At 41.2% G+C, this 27111-nt stretch overlaps 1 protein-coding gene and 2 long non-coding RNA genes across 3 annotated transcripts in view; all 3 read left to right on the top strand.

Moving 5' to 3' along the window:
* LOC120554509 (transmembrane protein FAM155A-like) overlaps nt 1-6555 on the top strand; it is a 33804-nt gene extending 27249 nt beyond the window's left edge. The window contains exons 2-3 of the mRNA XM_039793418.1: nt 135-306; nt 3237-6555. Of these exons, the coding sequence (XP_039649352.1) occupies nt 135-306; nt 3237-3535 (471 nt within the window). The 3' untranslated portion in view covers nt 3536-6555. The remainder of the gene's footprint in view (nt 1-134; nt 307-3236) is intronic.
* A 2902-nt stretch (nt 6556-9457) lies between these two features.
* LOC120554508 lies at nt 9458-14700 on the top strand. The gene is made up of 3 exons (XR_005638488.1): nt 9458-9845; nt 11807-12037; nt 14125-14700. It is a non-coding gene; the product is annotated as an uncharacterized LOC120554508 (long non-coding RNA).
* A 1910-nt stretch (nt 14701-16610) lies between these two features.
* Nucleotides 16611-19909, top strand: LOC120554507. The gene is made up of 4 exons (XR_005638487.1): nt 16611-16759; nt 17521-17620; nt 18804-19117; nt 19862-19909. It is a non-coding gene; the product is annotated as an uncharacterized LOC120554507 (long non-coding RNA).
* Nucleotides 19910-27111: the final 7202 nt, after the last annotated feature.

The raw sequence follows: 27111 nt of genomic DNA, 5'->3' as shown, positions 1-27111 counted from the left end.
TAGATCACATTGTTTTATAATTTTAAACTCAACAAAGCGTAAGACCCAGCAGAGCCAAACAACGTTCACCAGTCCTCAAGTGGATCATGAACCAGCATCTATTAATGTCCTCTCCTCTTCTTCTTCCTCCTCAGACGGCATATAAGCCCTGGCTGTGCGCTCAGTATTTCCCCACCACCCAGCTGTCCTGTCAGAGGAAGGTACCGTGCCACCAGTACTGCCTGGAAGTCCAGCAGAGCTGTCCGTTCATCCTGCCCGATAACGACGACCTGATCCACGGCGGCAGCCCCAGCTTCATCTGCACAGGTTAATACAGACTCACTGTCCAGTGTTACTTCCTGTTTACAGCAGCAGCAGATAAGTGCCTATATGTTTGCACATGTGGGTGTTAGCGTGGCCTTGCGTTCTCTACTGCCTCGGAGAAAACCTAATCCTCATGTAATTTATGTCAGTGAATAGCGTTTTATAAAAGCATGCACAGTAGTAATTCATGCACACTGTGTGTCTCCATATTTAGTGGATGGTATTCCTCCAGGAAAACAGGTGGAAGGGGTTTCTAAAGGCTTTCTGATGACATCTAGTGGTGTGTTTGAGCACAGCCCAGCTCAGACAAGGACATTTTAACAACGCGTTGATGAATTGAATTTGGCCCGTCTCTCAATATTTACTGCAGTTTTAACAGTAGTAATCACCAAGGACTCTGCCTCAGAGGACCAGACGCTGTCTGCGTGCCAAGAAAACTTAGTTATCTGGATTCTAATCACCATAACAGCAGCATCAACACAGCCACACTGGTGATCAGACCTCTGCCCAGGCTGATACTGGCTGGACCTGAGCTGGAAATGATGTTGGCTCAACAACATTTTATGAAACTAAGGGACTGTAGACCAATGATTAGTGGGGGAAGGGTAGTTATAAAAGGGGGAGGGGGATGTTTTTGGAATGGAGGGTGTTCTAACAAGAAAGACCCTCTCCAGGAGAGTGTCTTTTTATTTTTACTCACCCTCGCAAGATTAATAATAATAAAAAATGGATCAAATATAATGCACAGTGGGTCATTTTATCATACGCAGAGTCTTTTTCCCAGTCAACTAGCTGATAGGTAGGGGTGGGAATCACCAGAGGCCCCACGGCAATATATTATTATGATACTTATGTCACCGTACAATATTATTGCAGTTTTTAACATATTGCAATATTCTGCATTTATCAAATAGCAATATATTGCAATTTATTACCTTTTTTTCCAACTTCAAATTATATCCCCAAAGGAAAACTTTGTCATCTCTTTTTCTTCATCTCACTTTCATTTTATTTTTTGCAAAATGGGATTGTCAACTGACCAACACATATATAATAAAATATTGATACTTGGCATCCATGAAAATATCTCGATACTATGCTGTATCGGTTTTTCCCCACCCCTACTGATATGACCAATATGTCAGCTATGAGAAACACAGAATATGAATGATAATGAGTTACAGCTATTACAGATTAAATGTTAATGTCGTTTCCTCCTTCACTTTAGCAAAAAGTTTAAAAACCCTGAAGTACATCATATAAAGTTGGCCTATATTGTAATTCCAGTTTATCCTTTTATTTATCTGCAAGCCTTTTCTTTATCTTTTATTTATTTCTTAATTATAAAATAGTATAGCTGGAATATTCATTATTTTATGTTTGCCATGAATTGGAAATTTCTAATTCCACTTGTAATGTGCGTATTGGGCGGCGATGGTGAAAATTATTATTCCACTAATAGATTAAGGTTTATGTTAGATTACACGATCTCAACTTTAGTTAGTAATGGCGAAACGAGTTGTACCAACTCAATTCTATATTTTGAGATAAGAGGGTTGCAGGTTTTCTTTCGAAGGCAAGGGAGGGGCACACAGGAAATATCGGGCAGAGTTGTTTTAAAATTTAAAATTCCACCTCATAATAAGAATGATACAAATGTACGTTTCTCCCTCACAGGTGCAAGAAAACCAACAGGGGAGGCAGGGAGATGTTTAGCCAAAGACCTATTTAGTCATAGCCATTTTGGCAACCTTTAATGTACTTTGTTCAAGAGTTTGGGTCTTTTTTTCTAAATCCCTGATGGGTTTTTTTTTAGTCTGGAAATAAGGTTTTTTTCATATCAGGTCAGCCAGTCCTAAATCTGCTCTCATCATCCTTCCACTCCCTGTGCTTTAGTTGGGTGAGAACTAAGCGAAGTTTGCCCTCTTGATTTCAGATTCAAGATGTTAATTGTCACACCGGTTATGTGTGAAAAGCTTATGCTTGGAGGCTCCATTAAAGAAAATGTAAGGTACATATTAAAATATAATATAAGTAAATGACAAATCTAAGAGGCAATGAAGGAAAAACAGTACATAAAAAAGTACATAAAACAGGATAAAATAGAATATAATAACAAAATATAACAATAAATAAAAATATATACATTCAAGGCCTATTTACAAAACAGTGACTATTGCAAACAGAATGACTATGGCACAGGACAGATGCTGTTGGGCCTTTTTTTGACAGCAGTGACAGTTGCAGTATGGTTGGCCCATGTCAGGTCCTTGTAGATATTTACCCCCAGGTATTTGAATGTGTCTGCTATTTCCACCGCTGTGCCCTTTCCTGGCACCACTGTTCCACGGCGTTCACCTCCTCCCTATAGGCAGTCTAGTCGCCGCGGGAGATCGGCCCCACTGCTGCTGTGTCAGCGCGCAAACTTCATGCTGGTGTTTTGAAGGCTGCGTCGGCGTGCAGTCGGAGATGTAGAGGGAACACAGGAGGGGGCTGAGGACACAGCCCTGTGGTGCCGTGTCCTGGAAGATGTCCAGAAGGAAGTTGATGATAAAACCATCGCTGCGCTGCAATAAAACGATTCAATGCAAATTAGATTGTTGGCTTAACAGATGCTGTTTTTAACTGAACTGGAGCAGTTTTTCAGGCTCCATCAGATGCCCTACTTCTATTCAATCCTTCTATTTCTCCTGAAGACGGGCTGTATGAGATTATACCTGTACTGGATCAGCTTGGTTATTTACCATGCTGAGAATGGCCTTTTACTGGACCTAAATTAATAAGTCCTATATGTTATATACATATCATGAGACGATATAAATTTGTCAACTTCACTCAGAAATTCTTTTTTTCCTAGTGTCAGCTGTCAGCGAACCAAATCACTCTGGTTATTTAAAAGTCAGCATTTTTCTCCTGTGTCATTTCTTTCTCAGGGATCTTGGCAGATCATCTATCAGACAGTGAGGCGGAGTGCTGCGACGTCCGATGGGACTCCAAAATGGACAACCCTTCAGGCGGGACACTAAAAAGGACTGCTTCTTCCTGCCAGCCCGAGGGGGCCTCGGTCACCTCCGCTGCCACCCCGAGACTGTGCAGCGGGCGACTGAAGATCTGCCTGCTGGCCCTCGTCCTCCTACACACTGTCATCATCATTTCAGCCTCCCATAATTCTACGTTGGTGGGCGTGGCTGCCATTTTCTCGCCAGAGGAGAGTGCTTCTAATGAGGAGTGAACTTTGGGGTTGAATTTGGTGCTTGAAAAGTGTGATGTCGCTCGAGAGGATTATGGCTTTTACAATGTCATGGCTGCCAGGGACACATCTGGCGAGACATGCTGGAGATGCCTCTACAATCTGCCCGCTGATGAACCATCAACCACAGGAAGTGGGAGGGTTTTAACTGGAGCTGAGGGTGCTGGGATTGGACATCGGCCGAACGGAGATGTTTGAGAACCGACCCCGTAAAGAACTGACCTCTTGCCACTTGAAACCTGCTCATTGTTTCTAATCCATCCAAATGTTTTCTAGCATATTGTCCCTCCTCTCCCTCACTCCCTCCCTCCCTCCCTCTGTCCCTCCCTCCCTCCCTCCCTGGCGTTTTCGGCGTGTATGGATGGCACGTCAGAGGAAAAACGGACATTGATGAAGTGTGCGCTCTCCCTCATCATTACCTTTAGATTTTTGCTGCATTTCTTTCAGGTGCCAGAATGTTTTGACATATCAACTGTGTTCCACTTCCTACTCTCCATCACCTTAGAGGCATCTTCTTACTACCTTGTATGTGATGTTGCTCGAGGGTCTGTCAGGACCAGCTCATCCATCATTCATGTGGGTCTTGTTTCCCTGAAAACAAAATGTATGTGATTCTTCTATATTCTACTGTTCAGCTTGTATTTTGTCCCACCAGACCTTTTCTTAACCCCTTACGACGGTACACGTTTTAGGACCTTAAGTGCTCTAAGGCTGGCTCGCTTTCTCTTCTAACTTGTTGGGCCATTGAGCAAGTTAGGAGTGATAAAGTGGCAAAGGTGGTGACGGTTCAGCTGACGAGTTCATGCTGAGCTTAGTCTCCACCATGCAGTGCTCCTGGACAGGAAGTGGTGTTCTCTGGTTTCTAAAGTGTTCGGTTTACCTCATACGGTAGTGTCTGTGTTGCAGACAGGCGGCCCAGTGACTTGTCTCAACGCCGCAGAGAGTATTTAGAGTAGTCGTACACGAGACTGCAGGGACAACCCAGGGACACTAGAGAACAGTTGCATGATGCCAAAACACCAGAGGCCTCATTTATCAACCGCATGTACGCTCGTTTCTACACACAGAGTCCAACTCATTCTTTTGCTTTTCTGTTTTTATTTGGAAACACCAAACCTTTGGAGTGGAATTAGATTAAAGTCACAGTAAAACGGAAGTTAGAGCGTCTTTGGTTTCAGGTTTGGATTAGTTATGAGGGGTTGCACACAGAGAGGGGTGTAAATCAAATCCTACAGATGTGATTGGATCACTCAAAAGTTGACGTAGCTTAGAATATGGCGCAATGCAGAGCGTTGGAGCTACAGGACCGTCGGCCTCCATCACCACCTCCTTCACCAACTTTGTTGAGACAAAGTCAGTAACAAATTAAATATACCCGGCACACAAAGATGGCGGCGCGGGTAAAAGAGCCAGGCTCACGCGTGGCTCACTCCACTAGAAACATCTCCTATGAATGCACAGTAGGGAGCAGATTTTAGAGTTTATTTTCTATATATATATATAATGTCGTTCCGTAATATCGGCAGGGAAAAACATTTGGCAATCTTCAGTTGTCGATAGTCAGTCGTCACAAGCTTAGGCACAATATTCTGTCAACACATTACGTTTGAATGGTAAGAAGATGTTGATGAATTGTGCAAACCACAATACTTGCAGTCATGCATTCGCTTGTAATGACGAGTTCCAAGACAACAAATGAATTGAGAAAACAGTGGATGTAGGATGACATAATGTAAGGTGAAATAAGACCAGCAACAATGCAGGAACACAGACTTATGTACACAAATCTGTTGCCCGCTGATTTCTTTCTTTTTCTTTTTTTAAACAGTTCCTACGCACACGTTTCGAACTTGTTCTACACTCGGTTTGATAAATGAGGCCCCAGATCTTTGAGTGCCTCTCTGCTGCGTACGCCCAGTGAGGCAGAAACTGGCAATGGAGCAATATAGAAAATAAAAAAACAGTGGCTGTTAGTGTCCTACTTTGTGGCATCTTCACTACTGTCGCCTCAGCTTTTCTGTATCGTAGAGTAGGTGCAAGTTGACCAGCCAGCCAATCAATCAATCAGTCAGTCCGTCGACTCTTAAATACCCTTAGACGAGCTGATCAACCGCTATCTCTCACAGACTAGCAAAGGGCTGTGTCAGTGTCAGCGTGCGAGGAGTGTGAGGAGTATTCAAGGGCTGATCCATCCGATTTATTTATTTATTTTTGCATAGCTGCTGCCGGTAAAGTGCACATTGACATAAGGACAGGTCACGCAGGGATTAAGAGTACTTTAAACTCCTCATTTTTAGCTAGGAATGCACTGAGAGATTGGACAAAAAAAAGAAGAGATTTATCCAATATTAAAATCTGATACCGCGAGCAACTAGTGATACACCAAAAATGAACGCTAAGGACGCTAAATCTCTTTAATGAAGCAGTTTTTTTTGTCCTCCATCCTGGTAGCCTCAAATGATCCCCATTAACAGCTTGACCTTACCTCGCCTCACAACACTCAACAACCATCGGTTTGCTCTTCACACACACACACACACACACACACACACACACACACACACACACACACACACACACACACACACACACACACACACACACACACACACACACACACACACACACACACACCAGAGTGGGATGTCCTGTGGAAGTCAAGTCTACACTTGCCCCTGGATTTTTATAGACTTTAGCCCCCTCATCCCCCAGTTTACTCTCTGATCCCCTGTTGCTTGATATTCTCCTGTGACGTGTTGTTTCGTTGGTTTGTTTTACTTGACAAGCTGTGATGACGAGAACTACATTCCCTTGAAGACAGCAGCGGATGTAACAGGCCCACACTTTGTGCTTCGTCCCTTCGATCTCTAGCTGTTCACGATCTGAGTCCTGTGGATCTATGCAGATGAACCCCACGCCAAACTAACATCCACCTACCCTCCCTTCCCCCTTGCCCTTTGTGTTGTAAATATGTCCTGAGGATGTGGGATCCCAAAATGGCCAACCCCAGCCCCCTCCCCACCCCCTCCCAGACCTCCCCTGCCAACCCCGACTGTTGGAATCTCACTGTGTTTTCTGTTCGCCTCCTTGGTTTTTGTATGTTTTTTGAGATTTTTGCCGCATTTTTCTGTTGTCTAAAGCAGTGGTGTGAGTTGATGAGTAGGAATAAGTTGGATGTTAAAAAGATGAGATGAAGAGGTCTTGAGAAAAATATACAAAAAAAATGAAGCTTGAAATGAGAAAAAGGGTTCAAATATAGAGAAAAAATTATGATAAAGTTGTCATATTGTCATACTAGAGATGCTTTAGTTTGCTAATTTACTTTCTTTTTTTTCTACAAAAGACTTGGATGAAATTATTTATAAAATGCGTCCCACGAGTCATGATCTTTTTTGGACGTAAAACAAATACATTTATTAACATTTTGTTCAAAAGAAAATAAATATAAATTATGTTAAACATTACTGGTGTTTGTGCTTTTTTGACAATGAGTGTCTTTGACGTCGATAGTAACGGAACCCCAAAGTGTTCAATATTAAATAAATAGAAAAGACATTATGAAATAAATAATAAATTGATATACAAATATATTAATGATCTAACAACTTATACAAATATTTGAAGAGGTTTTTAAAACTCAACTTATTATTTCATCATTCATTTTTATATTTTTGTTGGATATGATTTTTATTTAATTATATTAAATAAATGTTATTCAAAATGATACTGTTCAAAAGTCTGCTTTTATTTATTATGGCATTTGTCCCAATGAGACTTATCTCATAATGTCACCTTACATAATTTTATTTCATAATGCCACATTTCATGAAAGTGGTGTTGTCACCGCCCTCTCACCTTTTAGCCAATCACATGCTCCCTGCCTCTCATAAGCTAGCAAGCTCAACATCTGCTACCAAAATTAGCCAGTTAGCTAGAGCATCAACAATCAAAGTAATTCTGATTCAACCAACTTACTGCTGCAGTCATAAACACAGAGGCAGGGGACATATGACTGGCTGAAAGGACAACACTACTGTCAAAGTGACCTTATGAAATAAAAATGGGCCATGGCATGAAATAAAAGTGTTACTGGGAAATTGTTATTATGAAATGCAAACAGACTTTTTAAAAAGGGCATTTTGAAATCTAAGAAACCTCTAGAATGGAAATAGGAATGATGAAATTACACACATTTCATCGTCATGAGTTAAGTTTAGAAAACTTCTTAATTTATTTCACTAATTATTGTGTCATTAACATATTTTAATTGTGATTATTTATTCTATAATAAAGTATGTATTTACTTATTATTGAACACTTTGAGGCTCTACAGATAATAAAGCATCTGCAGGCATACACCAATTCCTCATGTTCACCAGCAGAGGGTAGTATGGGATCGTGTCCCAGAGTTCAGAACACAATTCATGTCTTCATGGAGCAGATTTTAGGAAGTTGCTGCATGCCCTGCTGTCACCCCTCAACATCAACATCAGTCAGGTGATTTTATTTCCTCCACACAGGAGATTTTACTCATCCTTGTTACATCACGTTTAAAACATAATTTAGTCTTATAGAGTAGGATTTCTCACTTGTAAGCATCTTCAATCTGATGAAGTAATAATGATTCTCCAAATGTATGTTCAATTAAAACACAAAAAATTAATAATCTGTCAGGTTTAGATGTGGCTTGTGAGTAAATATTAAATTTGATCTTCTGCCCAACTCTCTCAAAATGCAGGGGTGGTAGTAGTTTTTGGGAAAATATAGTTTTCATTTTTAAGCTGCATTTTACAACAAAAACAATCTCTGTCCACACAAGAGTTTTAGCTCCAGTTGCGGATCTAATCTCTGTCTCTATTAAAACCATAGATATAGGCCTAGGCTATCTAACGTTATAGACATTTCAAATAGGCCTATGCAATTATTTATATATTGTTTGACTTGTAAATAGTATTTACACCCTGACACCAATAAATAACTAGAAAATTCCGAAGACATTTTGACAGTGTGCGGCCTACTACTTGGTGCACATCCGAATAACACTGGCCGATTGCTGCAGCACATCGGCACACAGAACTAATCGGCGCTGAAAAAGAAGCAAAACAAGTCCGTCATCTGTAGCTGCTGTAATCCCGCTGTCAGTACCCGATCCGTTCCACCTGCACAATCCGTTCTGCGCATGTGCAAGATGACACGTATGCCATGACGTAGGCGCAGATGATAATGCTGCGTTCATGCCACCTCGAAGTAACAGGCACCGCCCCACTGGTTACGTTGTTTCTGCAGCAGTCTAAAATAACGTTAAGTCAAACTTAATGGGAAAAGCAGGCTACAGCTAAATTAAGACATTACAGTAATAACAATAAAGACAAGTATTGAGTGATTGTATTTTAAATGAGCACAAGTAAAGTAGAACTGACGTAACAGCTGTTATATATGTTAACGTTTATTTTCAAGTTTTATTTTGAGGGTCTTTTAAAGTTTACATGCTGTCTCTGCTAGCGGTTAGCCGAATTAGCTGTTAGCTAAACTAACGTTAGCTTAACTGTGGAGGCTAACGGCAGACCGCTGCAATCAGCTAGCGGTTAGCCAAATTAACCGTTAGCTAAACTAACGTTAGCTTCCCGGTGGAGGCTAACGGCAGACCGCTATAATCACCTAGCGGTCCGCCGAATTAACCGTTAGCTAAACTAACGTTAGCTTCCCGGGGGAGGCTAACGGCAGACCGCTATAATCACCTAGCGGTCCGCCGAATTAGCTATTAGCTAACTAACGTTAGCTGGAGGCTAGCGTGTGAACATCTTGCGCATGCGCAGAACGGATCGTGCAGGTGGAAGCGGTGCCGTTATTCCAAGGTGGTGGTGAAATGAACGCAGCATTATCATCTGCGCCTACGTCATGGCATACGTGTCATCTTGCACATGCGCAGAACGGATTGTGCAGGTGGAACGGATCGGGTACTGACACCCGCTTGGAAAGAACCAACGACATTCCTCCTTGTCCTGCTGCGTGTTTTCTTCCCACGCCGTGTACAGCCTGAGCTCACTTGCCATACCGGGAGTTACTGCAAGTTGGAGAATGGAGGAGAAAACTCAGCAAATGTTGCCACTGCCGCGGTTACTTTCCACCTCCCGCTCGTCTAAAAAGGCAAAGAAAAGATGAAAAAAACGGTGACTAAAAGGCTGCAGATAGAGGACAAACTAGAGTAGCTAAACATTGGTAGCGTTTCAGCGATGGAGACAGCTGGGTGTTAAAAGGCATACATAAGTGAAGCCGTCTTTCTGCAGGACAGGTACGTTTTTTTTATTTTATTTTTTTGGGAGGGGGATTCTGTGTGTGTGTGTGTGTGTGTGTGTGTGTGTGTGTGTGTGTGTGTGTGTGTGTGTGTGTGTGTGTGTGTGTGTGTGTGTGTGTGTGTGTGTGTGTGTGTGTGTGCGTGTGCGCGCGCCCCGTGGAGATGCTAACATTCACATCTTGCTAACTTTTCAACCGTGGTTTTCAACATAACCACCCGAACGTTATATTACCTTTACTCTGAAAATAATGGATAAATAAGTTGAAATACAGAATATACTTTGGATAAAGAACAACATTTGCGAAAAATAAGACCAGGCAGGGGTCCGTTTCAGAAAGCAGGTTTAGTGAAATCTCAGTTAGCTAGCTAACTAGTTGACTCAGAGTTGACAGTTTCTGAGTCATTTACTATGGCAACATACTCCTGCTCCTTGGAGGTTTTCTTCAACTAAACCTGAGTTTCTTCACCTTTATAACCCAATGTGTTCTAATTCTTTAGCTTCCTCCCAATGTGTAAAAAACAACCCCTTAACTGATGTTCTAGCAGTTGTATTTCAAATTCTGTCTTCTTTTTTTTACCTTCAATCATATGTGGTCCATTTCAACGTCAGCTTTTTAAAATCTACCTTGAACAGCTGTTTTATAGGGAGCTATAGAAGCACAAAATTACATAGAATTTCACAATGCCAGGCCTTTATTCATTTCATTGTAAGAGTCACACAGAGCCAAGTTGGGCTGTGGAAGTGGATGGCCCCTCTTCCTTGTAATCCCCACCCAGCATTGCTCTGTTAAAGAAATAAGGTGCACGTTTTTTCATGGTACGCCATTCGTGAGACGTTAAATGTAAGGTGTAAACCTCCGCCTCTCTTCCCCTTGTGGTAGCTGACAATATGTGAATGAATGTGTCTTCATCATCCTCCTTTTTGTGTTCTACTCTAACCATCTCAAGGATCAATGTATTTGTCATTTCACTGAGTACTTGCATTCACAGAAGAAGCAAAGTTGTTTATCAGTCACAGTGCAAATAATAAAAAGATGAATAAATACTTATAAGTTAAAAATTATAATAAAACAAACAATCAGACAGCACAATCAGCCCATAAAAAAAATCTGTGGAGGGGGGTGGTTGTGTCAGAAGGTGAGCTTCCTCCAGGGATGCCTTCAGCAGTAGTTTTGACTGAGGACCATCTCTCCAGCCTCTGTTAGCGGTGGTGGTTCCTGCTGTTTTTTGGGCTTCAGCCTTTTTTTTCCTATTGGCTATAATGGAGGTTGAATTTGTCCATATGGCACAAATTTGGAGACTTGCATAAATGTTAATTTCAAAGACCATATTAAATACAGGCAGTTTTGGGATGGCTGAAAAAGTGACTCTGTTTGCTTGAAAAAAATTCCACTGCTGTAGGGTAAGCTAAACAACATCACAATGGCTTGAAATAAAAGTATACCCTCTGTGTGATGTATATTTAAAAATTTTATCTTCACTTGCTGCCAAGTGCGTTTTGTGCCTATTGGGTTTTACCTGAATAAATATAAAGACACACACATACACACAAATGTTGAATACTCTAGATAGAAGTTAATTTATTTTTTAAATTAATACTCACACATTCACTCAGTCAGTAATTTTGCCATGCCATGCCAGCTTTATTGCTCTTTTTCTTAAATATATGTTAATATTCCACATAAGTATTCATTAATATTTCTAACTTCACTGGGGAGAAGTAGGAGTTTTGAGCTTTTTTTGTGTCCTGTTGCCATCACGGTATCTGTATGCCATTGATGAGGGCTTTTGATACACCCGTGCACAACCCTTTACTCAGAGTTGATTGACCTAATTCTTATCACCGCAAGTTTGACAGTTCAGAGTTAGTCAAAACAGAATTCACGTTGGAACCCAGGGTTTGCCAAACCGGTTTCTGAATTACCCCTATGGGATTTATTTGCTTGGACTAACGACAGGTCTGAGGAACTTTTACCTTCAGTGAGGAGTGGGAGGACTTTCTGCTGTTTGAGACTTCAGAGCCTCTATCAGCTCAAAGTGATGGACTTTGAGGAACACAGTGGGACAGCGAGGCTGAGTAGACTGGTTATACTATGGATTGAGAATGAACGAGAAGAGACGTTTGATTGACACAGCAGATTGTGGAGGACTTCGCGGGGCACTAGACTCACAGCATGACAATCAGACACGTGAGTACAACAACTGTGTGTGTGTGTGTGTGTGTGTGTGTGTGTGTGTGTGTGTGTGTGTGTGTGTGTGTGTCTCTTCGCTCTCCCTGTGGAATGTTACCTGCTTTGAGTAATGTGAAAGTTTTATCTAAAAATCACATACTATTTGGCAGTGGACACACTGGACAGCGTAAAATATAAGGTTTCTGTCAATATTTTTGCCATGCTTGTATGATGAAAACGTGTGAAGATGATTATCTAAATACTTGTTAAATAATTTTAATCCCACTTTGAAATGTGCCAGGATTGTACCAGTGTGAACGCTCTCTTAGTGTAATTCATTAGTTGAATATTGCTTGTTGCACCGTGATGTCATTGGTTCCTGTATTAATTGTCAGTAATTTTTTGTTTAATTGTCTGAATTAAGTATGTCTCTTTTCTGGTTAATTCTAGTCAGACTATACTAAGGAATGAGGTTGCATATTTAGAACTGATAATCAGTAGTATGCTCAGGATGCAAAGTGCTGCAAAAGAACATAGTCTAGTGGCAGAATCAATGGTACATGGTTTCAAAGGTTGTAGGTCTGAATCTGGCTGTGGACTATTTTTTCAGTTTGTCCTCTTGAAAACCTACTGCTGCATTCATAACAACAACCTAAAGCGCTATGGGGCTCTCTACTGTGGTGTAGTGGCGGAGTCAATGGTACATGGTTCCAAAGGTTCTCTGGTTTGAATCCAGTTATGACCCATATTTTTCTTCCCGGTGGGCAGCATGGGTGTAGAGGCTGCCTGGGCTGAGGGCGAGAGGTGACCGACAGGTTTCTGTCTGTGGTAGCACAGTTGCTCTCCAGCAAAGGGTTATTCTACCTCGTTACTATAGCAGATAATGATCCAGGTGAGTTCACTGATCCCTCGGAAATGATTTTCAGTGCAGGAAACATTCTGGATTACAAGTAGAGATTATCCATCATGCTTGTCGACCACAGCTGGAAATGAGAGGCTGTCCGTCCTGCACTTTGATGGGAGCTAACAAACATGGAACTGTCACTGATAAATCTGATGAAAGGATTATAGGAACTGATGAGAAGAAATGTTTTCAGGATATAATCTTTTTTACTAACTGGACAATATTGTCTGCAAGGACAAATGTTTACTGCAGAATCCTCAGACATCTGTTGTGAAGAACTTTCTTATTTAAGCTCTCCAGAAGAAAGACACTTTTCTTTGCAAGAAATTGGTTGAAAGGACTAAGGTGCTTCTGATGTACTGGTAAAAGTAAAGTAAATAAAACAGATGCCACACATTGAGTCCTTGCATTCATCCAGGCTGGTTTAATATTGAAATAACAGATTCAGCTACGCAGGCATTCAAAAATTCATTATACTAACACACTCCATCTAGACTGAATAACAAATAGGACCACCAGAGCGTTTTAGAGGTTAATTTACAGTCCATTTAAAAAACTCAACTCAACTGACATGACAGTCTGAAAAGATTTGAACATATTGACCTTAGTATTTGCCTTGTTTGTGTCTCTTTTGTATTATAAAACCAGTTTTAAGTAATAGAAGTAAGCCGTTGTTAATGGCTAGCAGTTGAGCCGAGCTGGATGTGTGTTCTCTATCTCTGGGAATTGGACTTCCACATGATGTGTCTGTCCTCTCCGAGCCTGACTGCGCCGCTGGCCACCAGCTCTAGAGCAGCGGGGAAGGCTCGGTGCTCTGCCTCTCTGATTCAGTCCCACAGACTCTCCTCTGTGTCGCTGCCCAGCACGGCACTGCCTCCTGCACGAGGATGGCTCCTGCATCTACCTCTGCCTGAATACAGTAGAACAAAACAATAGCTGTGTGACTTGTTCAGATCAGAAAAAAAGCTCTTGGTTTCATGTCTGGTGTTTCCGCAGTATACCATAGTTACTGCTACAAAATGTCATAGCATAGTATGTTGAAAAAGTGATAAAAAGTCATAGTATATATAGTATGTTGAAAAAAAGCATGTTGGGAAAAAAAGTGATAGAATAGTATGTCAAAAAAATTTTTTTAAAGTCATACTATAGCATAGTCAAAAACTGCATCCCTATATTTAATGTATGTTCCGTGTCTCTGCAGGACAGATGAACTGATCCAGAAAACCATACGGGACAAGTTCAGAGAATGCACCGTCCTCACCATCACTCATCGTCTCAACACCATCATAGACAGCGACAGAATACTTTTTACTTTTTTTAAAGCATGGGGTTTACACTCAAGATGTTTGCAACTGCTGCATAACGTTACTTTCCTATAGACACCGTTTTGGGAAGCATGTGCAGAAAACATAAGTATTACGATTAGGATAGACCTTAGTTTATCCCTAGTGGAGAAATTCCATTGTTGCAGCAGTACAACAGAAATGAATACAGGCAGAAAAGCAATAGCTTCTCCAGATTGATACCTCTCATGACCCTACATTAAATATGGAGCTAGAGCCACGAGTCACTTAGTTTAGCATAAAGACTGGAAGCACACAAACCGATTTTTTTATAGTTGCTGAAAGGTTTTGTGTCTCTAGGTTCTAGATGCAGGGAAAATTCATGCCTATGATGAGCCTTATACCCTGCTTCAAGATCCAGATGACATCTTTTATAAAATGGTTCAGCAGACCGGCAAGCAGGAGGCAGCAGCTCTACTAGAGGCAGCTAAACAGGCGAGTTTTACCCTCTTACTTTCTTTAGACACATTTTAAAATGTGAAAAAGTTGTATCGTAAGTGAATCTAACTTTGCAAAACATGTTTCTTCAGGTTTACAACAGCAGAAGCCATCCTAGCATAGCAAACGGAGATGCAGTAACAGCAGACGGTAACTTGGTTATCTTTGAGACAGCTCTGTGAGCTCCGGGAGGCTCTGACTCTCTACTTTGCAACAAGACTCGAGAAAGTGCCTGGGCTCATACTGCACCCCTCCAGCCTCTGGTGACAGCACCCAGGGGCTGATGGAAGGACCCCATCCACTGAGACAGGATCTAAAGAAGCTCAGGTGGGCTCAGTAGGGTCGTGAATGGCTGAGCCAAATATACGCACATTATGCTGCTGTTTTCTTCAAGCCGAGAGAGCTTGGAGTTCACTGCTGTAAAACTGTTGAAATAAATCACTATTTATTTTCAATGCTTCATATTTATCCTATGTTATTTGCTGCTCAGTATACTGATTCCTTGGAGAAATTGCTTTTAAATGGCTGCATAATCCTTACAAAATTGTTTGTGCCTTATTTTATGTTCATATAATTTAACCAATGATATTATCTAGATTTATCCAAAGTTGCCTTTTTTTTAATATAGGAAACAATTATTGCACTTGATTTCGTACCAGATTTAAGGAATTACACAGCAGCATTCATTTCTGTAATCTATACAAATGTTTTGTTTCAGCCTTTAGATTCTTAAATGTTCTTTTTTTACCGTTCCTACTCCGTTTACAGGGAGGAAGCTCAGGTGGCAATCTGAACGCCTCTCCTAAAATTGGTGAATTCATTTTGGTTAAAATTATTTGACACTTTGTTTTGTTGGTTCTTACCATTTAAAATGCGTCATGACTATCTGACATGTTAATACTTTGTTGTTTTAACTGCCAATTTGTACGTTTCTTATGTCAACTGCTGCATAAACACCTACAAATCTTACTTTGGTGATTTCTTTGGGGTCAAAATATACACTTTAACCACTGCTATATTTACACAGAAGGGGAGGGGGGGTGGAAGTGTTTTGTCATTTCATATAGCATTTGTTTTATTTAGGCTACTTACAATTTTACCAGTACATTAGAAGCACCTTAGTCCTTTCACCAATGTATTGAAAAGAACATTTTCTTTGTTCTGCAGAGCTTAAATAAGAAAGTTAGTCACACCAGTTGAATTCTGAAAGAATCCTCAGACAGTCAAAAATGATTTTATGAAAACATTTCTTCTCATCAGTTCCTGTAATCCTTTCAGTAGATTTATAAGTGACAGTTCCATGTTTGTTAGCTCCCATCGAAGTGCAGGACGGACAGCCTCTCGTTTCCAGCTCTGGTCGACAAGCATGACGGATAATCTCCTCTGGTGAGAAAAGGAAAACATACTATACTTGTAATCCAGAAAAAAGTCATAGTATAGTATGTCGAAAAAAGTGATAAAAAGCCATAGTATAGTATATCGAAATTTCTTTTGTAAAAAAAAAAAAGGAACAGTGGGGAAAAACAGGAATACATACAGATGTAAGAAAGAAGAAGATATGGGGTCCAGAATGAGGCTAGGACATACAGGATTAAATGGAACATTATTTATAATGAAAAGCATGTTGATGGAACGTGTGGATATTGCAATAGTCAAGAGACCATAGAGCATGTAATCGTATTGTCCTAAATACCGTCAAGCCAGACAAAGATTGATTTCACAACTTGGTGAAAACCAGATGACATTAAATACATGATATACTGCAAAAAGGATCTGGTGAAATTTGTTTTAATTTTTGGTTTTCTTTGTAGATAAAACTGGGTTATTTATAAGGATTTAAGAAAGTGTAGGTTGACTTCTTGATCCACACTCCATTCCAGATGGTGGCGGTAATGCTCCAAAAAGCTGGTTGCCAACCGCCATTCAAAACCACAAGAAGAAGAAGAAGAAGAAGAAGAAGAAGAGCTCTTCTTGGAGAGAGGAGCTGCGATGTCTCCATAGACAGTAGGATTTCTCCTCTTGCAAGAGTCGAAGGTTAGCAGAACGTATCATCTCGTAAGTGACTTGTTGTTGTTGCTCATAACTGTGAACTTGCTGTGATGTTAACCACGGAACTTCATCCGTCTCGGCTGTTGCATTGCGATAACAAATCCATTTGAGTCACGTAATCAACAGGCTATCTGCCCGTGTTAAGTAGGGAGGGATGGTTAGGCAACCAAATGTAATGCACGCCCCTACGTTTTTTCTTCTTCTAACAGTTAGCATGAAACGAGGAAGGGACACAGCGTCCTTTTTTTGGCCCCAGGAAACAAAAAAGTGAGAGAACAGCAGTGAGAGAAACAAATGAAGGTGTTGAGAGAGTTGAGGAGCAGGAAGAGGGAGAGCTGGAGGAGTCTGGGGAGGTTGGAGAGAGAGCATGTGATGAAAGTGGGGGCTCTGACACAGAGAGGGAAATTCCAGAGGGTGAGGAAGAAGAAGAAGAAGAGGGTGAGGACCGGAGGAAGAAAACCTACAGGGACAGAGAGAGGGGACAGCAAGTGGATCCATGTGGATCAAGTACTGCCCCATCAGGTTTGGGATGAAGAAGGTTCTTACTATTTGCAAAGCAGTGCAATTACAATGTAATGGTAGGCCTACTGTGTGTCCTTAAAATGGGGCCTTCTGCTGTAACTTCTTCTTTGTATCAATATAGCTTTGTTTCTTTTTTTTAAGTAAATGCTTGCCCTACATTTTGAAATGCATGCAGATATACAGTACATGCATAAGTAAATACATGTTGTAGTTGTGCCCTATGTTTACTGTATATCTTTCTACAGATATCAGCAAGTCCAAGAATGATGTACCAGTACAGCCCAACTTGAATTTATTCCCAACACTTTTGATGGGGGGCAGAAGACGGAGCTTCAGGCCAAACTGGTAATATCTTCATCCATGGCTTGAGTATTCTGTCATGATGGACTCTACATATTGCTGTGCATGTAGACATTTTAGCACACCAAATGCCCCAGACACTGTTTTTGTTTGAACACCTGGTTTTAGAAACTGAAAAAAGGCAACTATGAGAGATGCGGGGCTTTCAGTACACGCAAAGTCTGAACGACACAAGTGTGCAATGATAGCATGGAGGGATGATCAAAGAGCTGTTAGAACTGACGCAACACTAGCACATCTCCTTGACAAAGAGCACACGGAACAAGTACATTAAAACCGTTGGGGAATTGCTGTTACTTACAGCTACACAAAACCTAGCACAAAGAGGACGTGATGAATCTGAAGAGGCCACTAACAAAGGAAACTTTAGGGATATTCTTAACACAGTTGCTAACCACGACCCACTTGTTAAGAGAAGATTAACTTCCATTCACAATGCAAAGTACGCAAGCAAGATCATCCAGAATGAGGTTTTGGGTTGTTTGGCAGAAATGGTTCAGTCTGAAATCCTAGAAGAAGTGAAGAACCGTGAGGATTTTAGCATCATGGCAGATGAAACAAAGGTTATTTCAAAAAGGGAACAGATTTCTTTCACACTCAGGAACTGTTACAGTGGGCCCATTAAGGAGAGTTTAGGTTAGATGCAGCAGGGCTTACTGGAAAAATAGTGATTTTACTGGAACGTTGTGGCCTGAACTACAAAATAACCTCGTAGGCCAAGCGTACGATGGCGCTGCCGTTATGAGCGGTAAGCATTCAGGGGTTCAGGCAAGGATCAAAGAACAGGCTAAATTTTCCTTCTGCATCCATTGTAGTACACATTGTCTCAATTTAGTGTTAGCTGATGTAGTCAAAAGTGTCCCTGAAACAGGAGTTTTTTTCTTTGTTACAGAGTCTTTATATTTTTACCTCTGCCTCACCCAAAATGGCTCTCTCTCCAAAGAGAAACGTATGGCGGAACAAGAGAGCCGCAACGTTTAAGCGACACGTGTTGGCCATGTTGATTTCTAGCCCTACATAATATTACGGACACTCTACCTGCCCTTAAACGACTACTGCAGCTGAGATGATCTCAGCACTCCTTTCTTCAGAAACGTTTATTATTATGAAACCCACATACAGAAGGATGTAATTTAATCTCGTATCTGTTATCTCCACCCACCTCCAGTCCCCTCCCCAGGCCAGCTGCAGAACAGGGTCCAGAGCGTCGGGAACTTCTCCACGTTGTCACGTTGCCTACGTCAGCCCCACCATCAAGGGCTCGGCCCCCACGCCGGCCTCCACCAGCCTCCAGTGTCTGAACATCAGCGGCTGGGGGGGGGGCAGCGGGGTCATCACTGGCATCCCTATGCTGTGTGGAGCAGGGGCGCCGACTTCCACCCCAAACACGCCACGCAGCGGCCTGCCCTGCCCCGCCTCCTTTGTTGGCACCCCAAGCTCCACCCCCCCCTCCCCCCCCAGCAAGGGCCAACCAGCGCAGAGGTAAAGCCTTTATTTTATTACTAGTAGAGCTGCAGTGATCAATCGATTAGTTGTCAACTATCAAATTAATCGCCAACTATTTTGATTATTGATTAATCGGTTTAAGCATAGGCATAATTTACAGGGGGCTTACACCCCCCCAAAATATCTAATAATAATATATATATTTTTTTTCCTTTACATAATTAAAGACATTTGCACCATAAATTGAGGCAGAAAAGGCACACATTTTCACCACAATCCAGGGTATGAAGTTTTTGATATTTCAAAAATTTCAATTAGGCTCAAAAGTGGAGGACCCAAGATATGACAAGACATTTGAGGACGTCATTTTTCACTATTTTCTGACATTTTATAGACCAAACAACTAATGAAAATAATCGACAGATTAATGTAAAATAATAATCATTAGTTTCAGCCCTAATTGCTAGATTAGAAAAGACTTGGAAAACTTGAATGTCCCCCCGGGAGGCCACTTGTTGTCCAGTACAGGCATATATGACACATAATCCACAACACAAACATTGAACCAGACATCTCCAGCACTGTTTATCTAATACATAACCTACACACATCAATAATAGAAGACAGTAAAAAAGGAGTATGTTGCACTTCCCTAAAAGGCCTAATGTCATAAATAAATGAAACCATGTGAAGTACTGTGCAGTAGTAGAAAATGTTTGTGCTCTCTTATAAAGGTTGTCAGATATGCCTAATTGACCATTCCTTTATTATTTTCTGCAGTTTCCAAAGAGCCTGTCCACCCTCAGATTCGCTTGGGACAGCAGCTGGAGGGGCCGGCTGCTACTGATGGATGGATGGACTGGTGGAAACCCCCCGGCTCGGGTAACTCACCACACCTCAACATAAAGCTTTTCCTTGGGGACGTTTTGAATGGTTTTGACCAAAAAATAACTGTAACCTTAAATCTGCTTAAGTCTCCCGCATACAAGAGTTCTCCCAAAGGGCCACAAGTGAACTGACCTCTCATGTCATCCATTGAATTCTATGCAGAATTTCTTCGGGAAGGCGGGATGTCTTTTTTTTCTCTTTTTTTTTTTTTTTGGATTTGAGTGGATGCAGATCAGGTCTAATTTTACCGACAGCTTGACGCTCCTGAGTTTGGTCCCTGCCGGGGGGGGGGGGGAGTTGTTCCCTGTTGCTCTTGTGCAATAAACCACTGGCTGTAGGGTACCAGTAGTACTGACCTGCTAAAGAGGCCTGCCACTTTTTATATAAATAAAGAGCCTCACAATACTGTATGTATTTATATATTTATTTTAAATACCTTTTTTTTAAACTAATCAGGTGTTTTCCCTCTGGCAACAAGCGCCAAAGATGCTCCTAAAATGAATCCGTCCCTGTTGGTTTGGGCCCATTTGGTGTCATTTTTACTATTAAATGGCTATTTATATAAATATATATTGATGCAATATTATTGAAGATTTCAGTTTCTTACGGCATAATGTAGCACTGTTTCTCTGTAATATTTGGCTTGTGTTTTTAAATGGCCGTCACTGTGGCACATTTCGCTAAATCCTGAGCCTTTTGTTCCTGTGATGAGCTGAATGAGTGAAACATTTTAATAAAACCCACTGAATCAAATATGACTTTTTTCCCTCTGTACTTTATGTTGAATTTAAACCTGCAACTTTGAACTAAATAGTAAACCAGTTTAAATATGCACTGCCTTTGCTTTAAAAAGCAATATAACCCTTTAAAAGCAATATAACCCTTTTCTTTGAATACAACCACACACTGGAGTTAGCATGCTCCAATCAGTAAGCAACGAGCTGTGATAATAATTAATATTAACAGTCTATGGTGGTAATAGTAGCACAGACATGTTGCCGCCTAGGGTTAGAATTAGGGAAATCTAGACTCCTAGCCCCAAAAGGTACAAGTTCACTTTGAACCCTATGATTTGTAATGAAAAATCTCAGCAGTTTGAACCTGAAATAAAATGTATACTAAGAACTTACATATTAAATATTTATTTGAAAAAAACTTGTACAAAAGCAGGTGCATGTAACTCTTTGAGACCCAGCTCTCACACCTGTATGTAATTAGCATAAATAAGAATTCCTGTATGGAGGACCAAATTACGTTATAATCACTAAATACACTTTTAAATACATGCTGGAAGATGACCAAATAAATAAAAGCAAACCTTAATTGAAAAATAAATAAAAGCAAACCTTAATTGAAAAAACACATGAATTGAATTCATACAGAAAATGCATTTATTAATTGATAAATAAAATAATACACCAAGACAAAGGCTTGAATAAATACTGAAATATTCAAATGCATATATTGGCAAGGCAAGGCAGCTTTATTTATATAGCACATTTCAGCAACAGGGCAATTCAAAGTGCTTTACATAAAACATGAAAGAGCATTCAGAAAACAATTAAAAACTATTTAAAAACATTCAAAGTCAAGAATAAAATTTACAGTGCAGTATAAAAATAAAAAAATAAAAAACAAACAGAGAAACATAAAAGACAAGAATAAAATTTACAGAGCTGTTTAAGCACTGTTAGGTATAGGCACTGCTATGCCCTGTTAGGCAATATTAGGTAAAACATTAAAACAGTTAAACTTTTAAAAGCAGATAAAATAGGTTATTTAAAGAAAGGCAAGATCAAAAGATAGGTCTTCAGCCTTGATTTAAACGAACTGAGAGTTGAAGCCGGACCTGCAGTTTTCTGAGAGTTTGTTCCAGATATGTGGAGCATAAAACTGAGCCGCTGCTCCCCTGTTTAGTTCTGACTCTGGGGACAACAAGTAGACCTGTCCCAGACGACCTGAGAGGTCTGGGTGGCTCATAGTGTAGTAGCAGATCAGAAATGTATTTTGGCCCTAAACCGTTTAGTGATTTATAAACCAGCAAAAGTATTTTGAAATCAATTTTATAAATGAAAACAACTTCTGGTAATTATTCGGACATACATGTCTTGCATTTATACGAATGCAAATAAAGAATAAAATAAATGTTATATAGACATAAGTGTATGTGCTGATGCAAATGCTGATTTTTAGAGTTTCAGATTTTATTTTTTTAAAGCGTTCATACACCATTCATCAAGAATAACAACACTATTATGCTAACATGTATGCTGTTTCATTTTCAAATCCATGTGTTACTCATGAGTTTTCAGCATTCATTTCAGTATTGATGAAGTCACTTTTTGTCTTCCATATTTAAGAACTGTTTAACTTCTTTTATACACATCCAGCAAGTTGTAGCCACGTACCAGGATTGTAGCGGGTGACCACCAGCAGAATCTAATGTAATAATGACAGACAAGAAAGAAATAAGTCTGCAAATAATCACTCACAACTGCAGCTGCATAAATAGAGTAATAGAGTAGAGGGTCAAGCCTGAAAAGTATTTGTGCTCCTAACTTCTACAGGTTGAGAGGACAACTAGAAGCATCCTGTGTTTTGCTCAGTGAGATTAACAGATGCTTGGGATGGGACCTGGAGTGTGTCCGTAAATGTTGAGGTCAGTCAGAGGCTGGACGGTAAGTCCCTTCTTATATACTGTCTATGGGAAGTCCCACACAGCAGTCTCCTTCCTTCGGGTTAGGCAATAATCATCCGGGGAACTGTCCACTCGCCGTAGCCGAATACACAAACACACACACGGTTCCTGTGTCCCGTTGCTAACTTACAGCTAGCTTATGCTAACGTCTGTACACTTGCTACTTTGGCTGTTTGGGGGCGAACAAACAAACGACCCCCCGCGGTCACATTCACCGGAATGATGCTAGGAGAAAAGTAGGCATCGCTGTGAGAAGGAATATGGCGTTTGATATCGGTTTTGTTTGTGTTTCTGCAAATAGACGGTTGCAGGTGGACTGGTGTTTACATGGTCCGGGGGAGCTGGAATTCCACAGGTTGGTCTTTGCCATTGTATTCATGAACATTTCCACATTCCAGTGCTAATGCGAACTATAACTATACATTACATAACCGTTGATTATTGTTGTATGCTTTTGACTTTGACTGTCAGCTGTGTGGCGGCTGCAGTGCTTTTATGTGTCTCCTAGCCGCAGATCTGCAGCCTCAATGGATGTCATCTGGGAAGAAGAAGAGGAGCCTTGTAGAGACCAGCTGAAGGGACGTCTTCTCTGAGCTGAAAATCTCGGGGTAGGACATGCTTTCTCTCCGGATTAACAGCTGCTGGCTGTAATGTTGACGGATTGAGGTGATTTGAAGGGTCAGGTCCCACAGAGTCCAGAATCTCAACAACATTGCCCACAGTAAGGATTCTAATATATATATCTGGAGCAACTGAGACACTGTTTGTGGAGCTAAACAGTAACAGAAAAGACTTGATGGCTCAAGTATTGTTTGTGTTGTTAGGTCAGTGGTTAACCAGGCTGTGTTGTGTTGTTTCTGCTGAAGAAGTCTAATCAGTCTATGTAGTGATGGAGCAGAGTGTAAACTGCTGTCCTCCCTGTGTTCCATCTTCTAAAACCCGCTGGTCGGGTGGCTGCCTCGGTGTTGAGAAGGTTGGAGTTTGAAGCCCTCGGCAGGTCTGCTGGCTTTGGAAGGAGTAAACACACAAAGCAGTGTGTGAAATGTTTGAGAGAACTGTGCTGAAGCTGAATGTTGTGTCAGCTCATGACACCGACGGCAGCGTTAGTTTGAGAGTTGTCGGTAAGCTGTCAGAGAGGCCGTGTGAGTGTGCTAGGCTTGGTGGTGTAGTGCTGTTGTTGGTTCTCATCGATCTCTGACAACGTTTAGCCGGCTCCATCTTCTCCACTCAGATGGGTTTAGAGTTTGACGTTTTGTAGACAAAACACTGAAAATAATGCAGCCGAGTGTGAAGGTAGATTGAAGTTCTTTCTGGTCTTGTAACCCCAACCTTCATCGGCTAACCCTTGTGTTGTCGCCCGGTCCCAGTGACCCGAAGGACAACACCAGAATATCTTCTCCGTTTACTTTGTTGAGAATTGCTCTCTAAACAAGGGTTAATACAGCACCTTAGTTCTTGTTTGTACAGCATTTTGGTCAGCTTAAACTGTGTTTAAATGTGTTCTAGAAATAAACTTTACTTACTTACTTTACAAGAAACAGGGTTTAGAGAGCAATTCTCAACAAAGTAAACGGAAGTACATAATCCTTGTGGTCGCCTTGGTCACTGGGACATATGTTTGTTCTCCTCCCGCCCTCAGCTTCACGCATCCCTGAACACAACGTTGCATTTTTTACGTCTGTATGGCATAGAAATAAATTAAAAATACTTGGCATCATGTATATAAAATCCTTTATTTAAATTGCGGAATGGTTTGTGAAGGTTGACAGATCTTTTAAACCCACACCACTTTGCTGGTTATTTGTCAGCCAACCACAAAACAGTTTTGGAATTGACCGGTGCAGATGACATCATTTGTGTGGTTTGGTCATCAAAACATTAAATACTGGATCATTAAATCAAACGCGCCCCTTCCAAGTGCTGTGTGTGTTCAGTAAGTAAAGAAGGCGGTTCGCCCACCATTATTACGCCAGAGTTCCAGTAAGCGTAGCTTGTTGGACCTGCCGTCCGTGGTGTAGGAATAAACCGAAGATCAGGAAACATCACAACTTATTTAGTCTGTCATTTTATTTGGGAGATTTTTGCCATAAACGACCCACAGCACTGAATATCAGGCAGTCAGCTGTAGGAGAGTAGACGTTAACCAGCAGCAACTAAACAGCTTTGGACAAGCGGTTCCTCCAGCATGGATTAAAACCCACAGGTCAACCACTGACCCTGGAACGATTTAGAAGCAGTTGATAAGAAAACTACCTGTTGTTTATGTCAGCAGATGTCTTTTCTTTTGTTGGAAATGTGACGGTGCGGGTTGTTGTATGTGGGTTTTGGCGCGCGGCGCTGTTCCCACTTCCGTGCCGGGACTGAATCGTTTAGCGGTGCGCAGGTATCGGGCCCTTTCCCCGGTTTGCAGCCCTAATATTAATATGTATCACAGCTTTCGTTTGTTCCGGTCTTTGTGTCAGCTGGATTGACCTTAGGGTGCAGCTCAGACACTAAATGATGTTAACAAGACAGGGCCCGTCCTCTGCTTGGGAGCTACAGTTCTCAGCACTAGTAGCTCTCCCTTGTGTCTCGGTGTCTTTTATTCCTCCTTAAGGGAAAAGAAATGGACCCAGATGTATTGAAGCAGAACAATCCAATAAACTCTTCTTTCTCTTGTTTTCTCCCCAGATGAGTGCAGAGTTTCCGGACCACAACGGAGAAGTTCCTTCACTCCATTCATGCCGCCTTCTATCCGTACTCACTGTATACTCATAGTATTGTATGTCATGAAATAATTTAAAAAGTAAAGTAAGTAATAGTGCATTATAATGTAAAAAAGCTCAGAAAAGTCATACATAATGTCAAAAGATGTTATTACATAGTTATTACATTGTTATAACATGTATTATGACAAAAATCTATCAAAAGTCACAGAAAGTGTTATTACATAGTTATAACAATGTAATAACATGTATTAATGACAAATCTATAAAAAAAAAGTGTTATTACACAGTTGTACACAGTACATGCCATAAAAGTGGGTGTAAATAATTTTTTCGTCCATGAAAAAAAAATTCAAAAAAAAAATCAAATTTTTTTTTTCTTAAATTAGGATGTTCTCTTCCTTTGTCCTACTCTGGTCTCTTCCTTTCTCTGAGGTGTCCTACTCTTGTTTCTCCCTTTCTCTGAGGTGTCCTACTCTGGTCTCTCCCTTTCTCTGAGGTGTCCTTGTTCTCCTGCTCTTTCGAGGTCTCCTTTCTCCCACCTGTCTCTCCCTGTCTCTTCCGAGGGTGTCCTACTCTTGGTCTCTCCCTTTCTCTGAGGTTACGTGTTCTCCCTGTCCTGGGGTGTCCTACTCTGGTCTCTCCCCTTCTTCGGAGGTGTCCTACTACTCTGGTCTCCCTGTGTCTGGGTGTCCTACTCTGGTCTCTCCCTTTCGGGTGGGTCCCTGTCTCTTTCTGTTCTCATCCTACTCCTGGTCTCTCCCTTTCTCTGAGGTGTCCTACTCTGCTCCTTTGCCGCCTGTCCTCCTCTGACCTCCTGGTCGGCCTACTGGGTGTCTCCCCTTTCTCTGAGGTGTCCTACTCTAGTCTCCCTGTCTCTGAGGTGTCCTACTCTGGTCTCTCCCTTTCTCTGAGGTGTCCTACTCTTCTCTGAGTTGTCCTACTCTGGTTTCTGCCTGTCCTTGTCTTAATACTCTCCTACTCTCTTCTTGCCTGCACTTCCTTTCCTAGCCTCGCTTTCCTATCTGGGGGGCCTATCTAAGTGCACATACGCTGATACCGAGCTGGTCTTGAACCCGTCACTGGCGCCTTTAGTGGCGGGGGACAAACCAAATCACCGCCACCAACGCACGTACGCATGCAACTGTTCTCCGGGTGTATTTGTCTTTGTCATGCTGGGTGTAAAGCTCAAAATAAATTGACTGTTCTTGTGTTGGAACCCATAACCTTTGTGTTTCTTAACCAGCGTTCCATCACACTGAGCTATCACATCTGATCACCAAGCTTGTGGTTAGTTGTGTATTTGTCTTTGTCATTCTGGGTGTACAACTCAAAATAAATTGTCAATTCCTGTATTGGAACCCATAACCTTTGTGTCTACCAACCAGCGTCTCATCACACCAAGCTATCTAAACTGTCAACAATTGGCATGTGTTTAGTTGTGTATTTTCATTTTGGGTGTTGGACCTTAAAATATAGTTTGCCATAAAGGAGTTGAACCCTCAACCTTCCAAACATATCACATGGGTATTATCATGCTGAGCTATCTATGATACTGGGATCTTTTGGGTTGGAGGTCGTATTTAACGTTCACATCACTGAGGTGAGAAATGAAAAAAATCTTCTGACTGAACCGGGATTCGAACCCTCAACCTCACATTGTCACGTCACCGTCTTATCCTGGTGAGCTATTCCTCAGGTTGGAATTTTTTTTCCGTTCTGTTATTTCTTCTTCACAC

Source organism: Perca fluviatilis, chromosome 24 (assembly GCF_010015445.1).
Source record: "Perca fluviatilis chromosome 24, GENO_Pfluv_1.0, whole genome shotgun sequence".
Lineage (NCBI taxonomy): Eukaryota > Metazoa > Chordata > Actinopteri > Perciformes > Percidae > Perca > Perca fluviatilis.
The sequence above is the reverse complement of the archived record's forward strand: the minus strand, read 5'-3'. Positions and strand labels throughout refer to the sequence as shown.